The 11,236-nt window shown below is 27.3% G+C and overlaps 2 protein-coding genes across 6 annotated transcripts in view; both read left to right on the top strand.

The window, feature by feature from the left end:
* Positions 1-206: 206 nt before the first annotated feature.
* On the top strand, positions 207-11,216 carry LOC109862436 (aminopeptidase Q-like). Of its 5 annotated transcripts, none has more exons than XM_020442493.1 (16): positions 207-276; positions 1,057-1,532; positions 1,645-2,091; positions 2,187-2,370; positions 2,949-3,099; positions 3,357-3,450; positions 3,619-4,007; positions 4,155-4,474; positions 6,048-6,235; positions 6,478-6,774; positions 6,984-7,050; positions 7,259-7,312; positions 7,547-7,681; positions 9,287-9,444; positions 10,185-10,660; positions 10,776-11,216. In XM_020442493.1, the coding sequence occupies exons 1-13, from the start codon at positions 274-276 to the stop codon at positions 7,661-7,663; spliced, it is 2,787 nt and encodes a 928-aa protein (XP_020298082.1). In that variant the 5' UTR covers positions 207-273; the 3' UTR covers positions 7,664-7,681; positions 9,287-9,444; positions 10,185-10,660; positions 10,776-11,216. The 5 variants fall into 5 exon arrangements, with proteins under 5 accessions (XP_020298082.1, XP_020298097.1, XP_020298089.1 ...); XM_020442513.1 differs by having other exon boundaries at positions 229-276; positions 1,361-1,532; XM_020442519.1 differs by lacking the exons at positions 207-276; positions 1,057-1,532 and having other exon boundaries at positions 1,719-1,798; positions 1,918-2,091.
* The window catches only part of LOC109862317, a 6,611-nt gene continuing 5,997 nt past the window's right edge, over positions 10,623-11,236 (top strand). The window contains exons 1-2 of the mRNA XM_020442342.1: positions 10,623-10,660; positions 10,776-11,222. Coding sequence (XP_020297931.1) covers positions 10,623-10,660; positions 10,776-11,222 — 485 coding nt within the window. The remainder of the gene's footprint in view (positions 10,661-10,775; positions 11,223-11,236) is intronic.

The following is an 11,236-nucleotide window of genomic DNA, read 5'->3' on the forward strand; positions in this document are numbered from 1 at the left end:
CACATACGTTTAAATACAATAATTCTATCATTATGTATATACGTAAGATACGACCGTAAGTCGTCCCCCCCCCCCCACACACATGCGTTTACATCGTGGTATGTATTTATTATTTCAGAGCGAACGTCTGCTCCTTAGTTATCGATGATTTCTCGACACGGCAAGATTCGGCATANATACGCATACGCGATACNNTTTAGAGCTTGTAGTACCAGTGTGCAGTATTTTCTGTAAGANTTTTAATTTAATGCGTTGGATATCAATTTGCAGAAAATGGTAAGATAGTACGTTTTTCGTGTACATGTTGATAAAGTAAATTGCTATGAAATGAAACTTCTGTTTCTAACCGTATATTATATAAAACATAGAATATGAAATGTCGGGGTATAGATGTATTATCTCAAAAGCGTATTCTACTGTCATTGTAAAATAGAAGCAGAAATAGAAATAATCGAATTTTAAATCCTAGTATGTTTAGGATATGATAAATAATATATTGCTTTACGATAGAATATTACCTTTTAATTAATGGTGTCTTGCACATTTGAAACGCGTTTGAAAGTTATAAAAGTAAATATGAAAGTTATAAAACGAAAAAGTATAAAAGTTTCTCTACCTTAAAGTTGAGAGTCTAATTTTGTAGAAAATATGTAATATACAATTTGTACTTACGGTTTCGTATTTGTCTTCTTATGTGTATGTCCGATTGGAAAAGATAAGAAATAAAAAATATTTTAGTAGCTATGTGTGATAGAAATATAAATATCGTAGAATATTGAAAAAACGTACAATTCTATTTTAGTTAATCATCTTATGAGCTTTCCCAATTGTTATATTGAACATTATAAGCAAAACATACAATTACATACATTTACGGGTGCCAGTTATGTATTTAAATAAGCCAATATTTTTTACTTCTTAACAAATAACTTTTTAAAGTATAAATAATTATAATATAAATATATTATTATTGTGCTTTTATTTGCGTCAAAGTGTTTTGTCTACAATATAATATAGTTTATATATACAATAGTTTTATATATACAAACTTTGCAGGCGCTGAACTTCTCCGTACTTATATATTACCTACTTGCCAATGAATTTACTTCTACCACTGACGACCTTGTGTCTCGTGATCCTACATGTGTAAAACCGATACAATATATTATAGATATTACTCCAAACGTACAAAACAATTCTCTCTATGTTGATTCTTATGTCGAACTGAATATTTCATGTGTACAGCAAGATATAAGAATATATTTCGGGCGTTATTGTACCGTTGAATCCGATGTTTTCATCGGTACTGATATTGTCTATAATAATTATACGTATTGGTCATACACAACACCTTTTACAGAAGATCGATTCATAGATATCAGCCTCAGAAAGCTGTATCAAATGAATTCTACAAGTAACCAACAAAAAGTAAATCTTCAACGTGGAATCTATCGGATACATAGAAAATATAATTGTAATTTAAAGAAAGTTGCAATGATTTTTTCATATGTAGATCAAACTAAAAAAGAAAAGTAGGTGAAAAAAATGTTAATCAGTTATTCTTTCTTTCATTTTGATTAAATAACATTTATAAATTTTTATTAGTAAAAAGTTCTTTAGAACATCAATTTTTTTATTCTATAGATATTTGATTTTACCTCGTATTCCCGCTGAATGGATATTTCCATATTGGGAAAATCCTGCAACTAAAGCTAAATTTACTATTCGAATTACCCATGAATACGGTACAACAGCTCTGTCACACATGCCTGGTGATAGAATTTTAGAAAGAAATAAGGTCAATACTTCTTTTCTTATCACACCCGTAATGTCCACTCAACTGGTAGCACCAGTAGTCATACCTTATGAATGTGCTGCACCTATTTTAATGTTCGATAAATTTACTATGGAAAGTAGATTAGAAGTGAGAAACAACATATTGTACGCCATGTTTCTTATGGAGGATATTACGATATTTCTGAGAGAAAAAGTAAAGGATGTCATANTGGTCTCACATGTGCGTTATGTAGCACTTCCAATAAACTCCAGCTCTTACAATACTATAGTAACTACTGGACTTGTTTTGTTCAGGTATGATACATTACTTAAAATATTACAAAANTAGCTTCAAACAAATATACACATGCTGTACGACATAATTGCATTNAAAACAATATTATGTTNNNAGACGCTGACATTGCATATAATAAAGAAGTAGATTCGATTATAANAAAAACAGAAGTAACATGTTTGGTTGTACGCAGTGTGATACAAGAAATGTTCAGTAATTGGCTAGTTGGATTTAAGGAGTCTGATCCTTGGTTTGTTGAAGGTTTTTCGACATTTTACGGAGTTTATCTATTCGATCAGGTAATACGTGCATTTGTAATTCAGTTGCTTTTTTTCACTACAAAATATTTAGAATTAAAATGTATGGTATTCTAATACCATATTTATATAACAGAAATATTTAATATGTATATATATGTATACCATAAATATTTAATATGTATATATACCATAAATATTTACAGTAATGTAAGTTCATACAAATTGAACTTGGTTTTATTTTTTTATTTTTATTTCTTTTAAACAAAGTTATACAGTGTATAAAGTTTATATTTAATAATTCAATTTCGATGTGTGCGTACAAACAATAATACATATATGCAGATCGGTAGAAAAGAAAATAAAATATGTCTTAAATAGTGCTATCAGAAAGTTTGGTGATAAATTTCCCTGTCATACTTCTGTTTTAATTAATGTTTGTAGTATATATAAAAGTTTTAAAAAATTGTATTAATACTAATATGCTTATACTAAAAGTTTTTCTATTACTTGATACAAAAGACTTGGTACTACAAAACTATAAAACGGTATTAACTTTTCTCAGAGTAAATAACGAAGCTAAACTAGACGTATGTGTTACTTATAAAAATTTTTGGTAGATTTACAATGAGACTTTACTGATGTCGATTGTGGTCCAGGCACGACGGGTAGTTTTTGAATATACACAAGCATTTAGTGAATATGATTTTCCAATGCAGAAACATACATTTCTTCAAAACGTAACTTTTAATAAAATGTGGAAAGAAAAAGGTAAGTACAACTGGTATTTCTAATTTGTAATTACTCAAGTCTTTACCAATAAAATTGAATAATAGTATACAATCTTAGTTTATATATGTTAAGAAAAAATAAACAATTAGAATATACACTATAATTTTTGCGGAACCGTCATCGAATTCTGAAATACAGTCATCCGGTTATCAGTATATGCATTTATAAAGATTAATATACGTATATTATTGTGATTATTCTTTGATACTTTTTACACATTCAAAATTTTGTTTTAGCATTCATTATTTTCTATATGATGAAAAATTTATTCCGTAATCAAGATGTTTTATATAACACTATTTTCGGGAAAGCGATAACTGCATATAACACGTGAGTATTAAAGTTTAGAGTATTATACCAGTGATCATAAAAAGTAAGAAAGTTTAGGATTAAACAGTATTTTATACATAACATGTAGAAATCTTAAAATATTTATTTCATAATATTTAAGACAATTAACACCGATGTATTGTTTGTTTTGTTTGTTGTCATTAATAGTAGTACATCAAATGAGACATATAATGGCCAGTCTGTTCTCGAAAATATATTGAACAAGTTTATGTTTGTGCCGACCATAAATGAAAACAATTATTTAAAGAATACAAATATAACAAATGTAATAACTTCGTGGATAACACATGATGGGTATCCTGTGGTACAAGTAAACCGTGAACATAATTCACAATTTCTAGAACTTAAGGTTCAAGATTGTGTTGCGGTTAAACAAAAGAACTTGTGTGCATATAAGTGGTGGATACCTGTAATTTATGTCAAAATATCAAAAAATGCGTCTAGTAATAATTATGTGTTCTTAAAACCAGACGGAAAAAGAATATTTTTAGGAAATATTGAAGCAGATGATTTTATCATAATCACGGCGCACGATGGTAATACAAAAACAAAGATACGGTGAATTTTTTATTCTATTTATTTTGTATATAGTATATTTAAGCGGTTTATTAACAATTTTTTTATTAGTAACGCTCTTTGTTTTTCTGTTTATTTAAATAAACATTTATGTATAATTGTTGTAGGATATCGCGTCAACTATGATCATAAAATGTTGGAAAATATTGCTCTTTTTCTGGAAAGTGAAAAACCTGAGATTTTAAATGTAAACAAATTATCTGACGTCACTTTAGCACACATTCTCGACGATGCTTTTTATTTTTTACTGCAAAATACAAAGTATAACGTTCATCTTGCTGCAAAAAGTACTACTATAGACATATTTTTCAATCTTGCTAGCAATATAGTTCACATGAGAAATTCGTACATAACGTGGTATCCTGTACTTACTGCTCTTCAGTATATATCAAAGATTTTTCCGTATCCAGAAAGTGCATCTATTAAGGTAAATATCACTACAATGCATTACAACAAATATATAATTGAAAAGCCAAAAAACCAACGACGAAATAATAAAAAACATCAGTGAGATTTTTTTTTAAGACATTTTATACTAAACGTTTTTCTGCATTTATTTTTTTTAACTCGTCCACATAAACAAAACAATACATTAAAACTAATGCATAAACAATAAACAGAAAGTCGTAAACATACAAAACAACTAACAGAGCATTACAGTATAAGTAATTAAAAAAAAAAAACTTGCACATTGCAAATATGTAATAAGTAATTGGTATAAATTGAAGAAAATAGTACATGTTTGTTACTTTGCATTTAAATATACAGATTGTAAAAAAGTATTGGAACACCTGAGTATCTCAGAAAATATAAGTTTTATAGAAAAGTGTTTCAGACAAACGTAGTATAATTTAAGGTTAAAAAGATCTATTTATTAATTGTATTATACTGTGACTTTGGATTGCGCCGCAAAAGTCAGGTCAAGGTTACATCGATTTTTTAAAATAGACTTTCCTAGATGTTATTGCAGATTCTTATATTCTAACTCAAGAGCTTTCTAAACCGCTATAAAAAAGTTTATTTTCTTTAAGTACTTTTAAACTTATAAGAGTTGAATAGTAGAGTACTGCCGGTACTTTTTCTACAAAAATGAGTTTAAGCAAAACGTATTTTGTGATTTTCATGATAGAGAGAAATGACAAAAAACCTACCTTTTTATTCAACACAGTTTTGTTTGGATAAATCAACATTTGAACTGAATGCTAACGCCAATACATCATTACTCCCTACGTAGAATTCTGTAACTCCAAAACACAAAGTTTAGAAGAGAGCAGTTGAAAAGTCTAAAGCTTCATATAGTTTTCCTAGCTAAGGGATCTGTCGGTTTTAAAGTTTTACCTTACGTATGAATATTTGTTTTAAATATTTGGTGACCATAAAAAACATTACTTTCTAAATGTCACTATGCAATAAACTGAAAATTCGGTATGTGACACTGATGTAATTATACGTAGGAAGGTGACACCGTAATGATAATACCGGCAATATTCTAATATTCATCCCTTACAAGTCAAAACGTATTTGATAAAAATAAACTTTAATATAGTGGTTGAAAAAGCTATTAAGTTAGGCTATACGAATCTGCAGTAAAAACTAGGAAGTTTTATTTTATCAAATCGATGTAACCTTGTTTTGAACTTGGCGGCGCAATTTAAGATCACAGTAATACAATCAATAAAGATCTTTTTAACCCCCCTATATTACTTTTGTCTGAAATACATTTTTGTTTTGAAAATTTATACTTTTTGAGATATTCAGAGATGCTTCGGTACTTTTGTTTTCACTTTGTATATTATAAATGTGTTTTTTTAAAACCGAAAAAAGTGAAAAAATTTGCGCATATACATATGTATAAACAGTATTATTGAAACGTAACACTTATTAAATAAAAAAAAATAAATTGTCCATAAATAGTACTAAACAAAAAACTGCTAAATAAACTGAAGAATTTTAAATATATCATAAAATATACTATAAAAGTATATTTTTCACTTTTTCAGACTAAAATCCTTAAACTATTGAATATCTTTCTTGAGGATACATCACATAAAAACTTTTCTGAAAATAGTATCAGTAATCAGATATATTATGAAGTTGTAAAATGGACGTGTATTCTCGATGGTGTAAAATGCAAAGAACATGTTAATGCTATATTAAAGTGGCATTTAGAAAATTCTGTAAAAAACAAGTACGTCTTTCTGCTTTGTTCTTTTGCTAATAAAGTATTATATTGTATATTGAATAATTGTGACGTGAGTCTTGATGCAGTATTATAATATTGTAAGAAAAGTAAAAACTTGCAAGTAAATTATTTTGTAAAGAAACTTAACTACAAAATAATTACATATGTACTAACATAAACTATTTATATTATAAATTATAGTTTTATGTATACATATATTTATATACAATTATGTTTTTGAATTGTAGACTTTTGCCAAGTTGGCAGAAATGGATTTACTGCCAAAGTTTAATTTTAGAAAATGGTACGTTTGATACATCCGATTTGTGGCAAAACATAGAGAAGATATATTCAACCCATAGAAAACAAGAAAAACTTTTTGAATTGTTACCGTGTTTTGGACATAATAGTTTGCAAACTTCACGTAAAATTGAAGTTGAAGACACAAAAATGTCTCTTAATGTTTTATTCGACAGTGTAGTAAAATATTCAAAAGATGTTAAATTCTTTAAGAGTATAATAAGCAGAATAAACAATGTTGCAAGGTAACGATGTTTTGTATATAAAACTGTTTATATTTTTTTATACTGTACAGATAAATATATTTTATATAGTTTATTTTATATAGTTTTGGTATATTTATGTAAAGTGATTTATTTGATACATTGTTTTATCATATCATGTGTGAAAATATTTGGTATGTACATAAAACTTTCTTGCACTAAGTATCTATTATTTGTGGTCTTTTTTATAGAGACAATCTACTTGCAGTTGTCACTTTTATTATTAATAACACGTATTCAGAGGAAAATCTTAAAAAGGTATAATATGTGACTTTTATCGTTTATTGTTGCTTTGAAGTAAAACATATATGTGTATATTTAAAAACACATGTGTGTATTATAAGTATAATAATAAGGTTTATATATGTAGTTTTGTGTAGCATATTAAAACAATATACGTAATGTATAAAAATTCTGCGCAATATATGTCATCAAGTTCAGTGTTACTAACAAAAATTGTTTTTAGATTTCTGTAGGACTGCTTTATAATAACCTGATCGACATATATAATATAGAGAAGGTAAAAGTTATTATATAAATATAAAAATATAAGTGTTTAAAATAGTTTGTTTTGCATTAGTGCAATGATTTATACTTGTTTTAACAAATTTTTGTTTATTTTATTTCTGATACATAAACTGGATTTCTTTTGAGTGTATTTTCGTTTCTTTTACAAAACTGTATTTTACAGAATTTTCTGACTTGCAAAACTATGCCATAAAATGTTATGATAACTGTATTTTATTTTTTTTAGGCAAGATTCATGCTTGACATCATCATGAAGAAAGCTGAGAATCGTCGTACGTTTTTAAATAAAATAAGTAGTGCCATGCGTCACAAACCGCACGAATTATTTAAATCCTACGTATAAGATTTTTTTTGTATAGTGGTATGCTGTTTTACGTAAATTAAAAACAATATTCATATGTTTTGTTTAATAGTAGATCAACTGTTGTATAAGAAGCCTCAATTTGTTTTATGACACCAACAAGTACTTATTAAGTATGTTTAAAATCGAAAGTATAGACTCCGGATTTTAATACATTTACTAATTTGCTAAGTAGTCATAAAATAAAGTTGAGTCTTTAGTAAGCTAACTAACAATAATCTATTGTATTTTATTTTACACAACTGTTAATATGTATAAATTTAAGTATAATCAACTCCACAGAAATAAATGTATATATTATGTATATATTTTTATATTAATATATAAAAATATATTCATCATAGACTATATGAAAAACACGATGATAAAGTATAAAACTGAGATGTAAAGAAAAAATAGAAACAATCTGTATCTGACAAGATATACATGTGTGTCGTAATATGGCACTTTTATTTATGTACTTTTTAAACTGTAAATGATAAGTTAGTTATAGTTTTATGTTTAAATGTATTATATTCTTTTTATTTTGTATGTTTCTATGGAGATATTTTTTAAGAGTTACTTAATAAATTAAAAAAAGTTACTTAATAAAATAAAAGTAAAGTTGCAAAAATAGCTTTTGTTTGTTAGTTTTGTAAATTTTGTAGTTTATAGTAATACGAACTATTCACAAGTAACTTTATATAAAAAGAGTTGTCGCAAAATATAGTATTTGTTTCTAAATAATCAATCTATTCGCAAAAAAATTTTAAACAATAAAGATCTGCGATAAAGCAGTATATAATATAAAAATTATGCTTTTGCATTTAAGAGTATTGCACGTGACACAATTCTAGTCGTAATCGTAAAATGTGTAGAAGAATCGCTTTTAAGTTTACAGTTGGTACAAAACCTTTTTTACGTAATACAATGGCCTTTAATTGTCGGTAGTTAGTGGATTTTATGTACAATAATATCTATTATTTTATGTAAAAATGGTATTTTTATATTTATTCTTCCCATTGACATGTCGCGCGCTTAGCAACTATAAACACGCAAACCGCAGTCTTACGCAGATACACGCGTTTAGTCATTTTCAAATTTTTATTACTTTAAGTACTACACATCTTGGTAGTTATTGCGAATCTCGCAGTGTTAAAACATTTTGAATCATTATCCTCCTTTCTTACTTGTCCGAACGAGTGTATGGCTAGTGCTGTACACTCTGTATAAACGTATATACAATGTTGACTATGTTATAATGTTACATTAATCAAATTTACATCACTCATATCTTTAATGTCCACATGTAAGTTTTAGTAATTCGTTGCTTTTTCTTACCATAAAAGTTTTAAAATTTACACGTGAAAGTAACAATATTACACTTAAAAGTTCAAAACTTATTGTGAGTTTTTTTACAGATTTCAAATATAAATTTAAAGAATAAACAAATATCTTATATAAAACATTTTGTACATAAAAGAGTACCTTTGTACATAAAATTGGTAACAGACATTTCAAATACAATATTTCTATCATCATGTATATATGTAAGATACAACCGTAAGGTCGTTCTCCTTCCCAACTCTCACAAGTTTACATCGTGGTATATATTTATTATTTCAGAGCGAACGTCTGCTCCTTAGTTATCGATGATTTCTCGACACGGCAAGATTCGGCATACATACGCATACGCGATACGCTTTAGAGCTTGTAGTACCAGTGTGCAGTATTTTCTGTAAGAATTTTAATTTAATGCGTTGGATATCAATTTGCAGAAAATGGTAAGATAATACGTTTTTCGTGTATATGATGATAAAGTAAATTGCTATGAAATAAAGATTCTGTTTCTAAGCGTATGTTATATAAAACTCGGAATATGAAATGTCGGGTATAGATGTATTATCTCAAAAGCGTATTCTACTGTTATCGTAAAATAGAAACAGAAATAGAAATAATCAAATTTAAAGTCCTAATATGTTTATATGATATAGTATAATATGATAAATAATATATTGTTTTACGATACAATAGTAATTTTTCATTAATGTTGTCGTGCACATTGTAACATTTGAAAGTTAAAAAGTTATAAAAGTATAAAACAAAGAACTATAAAAGTTTCTTTACCTTAAAGTTGTGAGTCAAATTTTGTAAAAAATATGTATTACACAATTTATACTTTTGGTTTCGTATTTGTCTCCTTGAGTGTATATCAGATTGAAAAAGATAAGAAAATATTACTGTTTTGGTAGATATGTGTGATAGAACTATAAACATCGTAGAATATTGAAAAAACGTACAATCATATTTTAGTTATTCATCTCATAAAGATCTAAATTGTTATATTGAAAATTATACGCACAACATACAAGTACATACATCTACAGATGTCAGTTATGTATTTAAATAAGCTTATATTTTTTACTTTTTAACTAATAACTTTTTGTCTTATACTTGTGCTTTTATTTGCTTCAAAGTGTTTTGTCTACAATATAATATAGTTTTATATATACAAACTTTGCAGACACTGACATTCTTCGGACTTATATACTTTCTATTTGTCAACGAAATTACTTCTACCACTGACGACCTTGTGTCTCGTGATTCTACATGTGTAAAACCGATACAATATATTATAGATATTACTCCAAACGTACAAAACAATTCTCTCTATGTTGATTCTCGTGTCGAACTGAATATTTCATGTGTACAGCAAGATATAAGAATATATTTGGGACGTTATTGTAACGATGAATACGTTCTTTTTATCGATACTGATATTGTCTATGATAAGAATACGTATTGGTCATATTCAACACTTTTTACAAAAGATCGATTTATGGATATCAGCCTCAGAAATCTGTATCAAAATAACTCTACAACTGAAGTACAGAAAATTAATCTCCATCGTGGAATATATCGGATACATAGAAAATATAATTGTAATTTAAAGAAAGTTGCAATGATTTTTTCATATGTAGATCAAACTAAAAAAGAAACGTACGTGAAAAAAATGTTAATCAGTAATTATTCTTTCTTTCATTTTGATGTAATAAGATTTATAAATTTTTATAAGTAATAAGTTTTTTAGAACATCAATTTTTTTATTCTATAGGTATTTGATTTTACCTCGTATTCCTGCAGAATGGATATTTCCATATTGGGAAAATCCTGCAACTAAGGCCAAATTTACTATTCGAATTATCCATGAATACAGTACAACAGCTCTGTCACACATGCCTGGTGATAGAATTGTAGACAAAAATAAGTTCTATACTTTATTTTCTATCACACCCGTAATGGTCACTCAATTGGTAGCAATAGTAGTTGTACCTTATGAATATGCCATACCTATTGTATTGTTTGATAATGTTATTCTAGCAACCAGGTTTGAAGTGAGAAAAGACATATTGTACGCATCGATTCTTATAGAAGATATTACGATATTTCTCAGAGAAAAAGTAAAGGATGTTATATCGGCCTCACATGTGCGTTATGTAGCACTTCCAATAAACTCCAGCTCTTACAATACTATAGTAACTACTGGACTTGTTTTGTTCAGGTATGATACATTAC

The sequence above is a fragment of the Pseudomyrmex gracilis genome, unplaced genomic scaffold, assembly GCF_002006095.1.
Source record: "Pseudomyrmex gracilis isolate BER0280 unplaced genomic scaffold, ASM200609v1 scaffold_10, whole genome shotgun sequence".
Taxonomy (NCBI): domain Eukaryota; kingdom Metazoa; phylum Arthropoda; class Insecta; order Hymenoptera; family Formicidae; genus Pseudomyrmex; species Pseudomyrmex gracilis.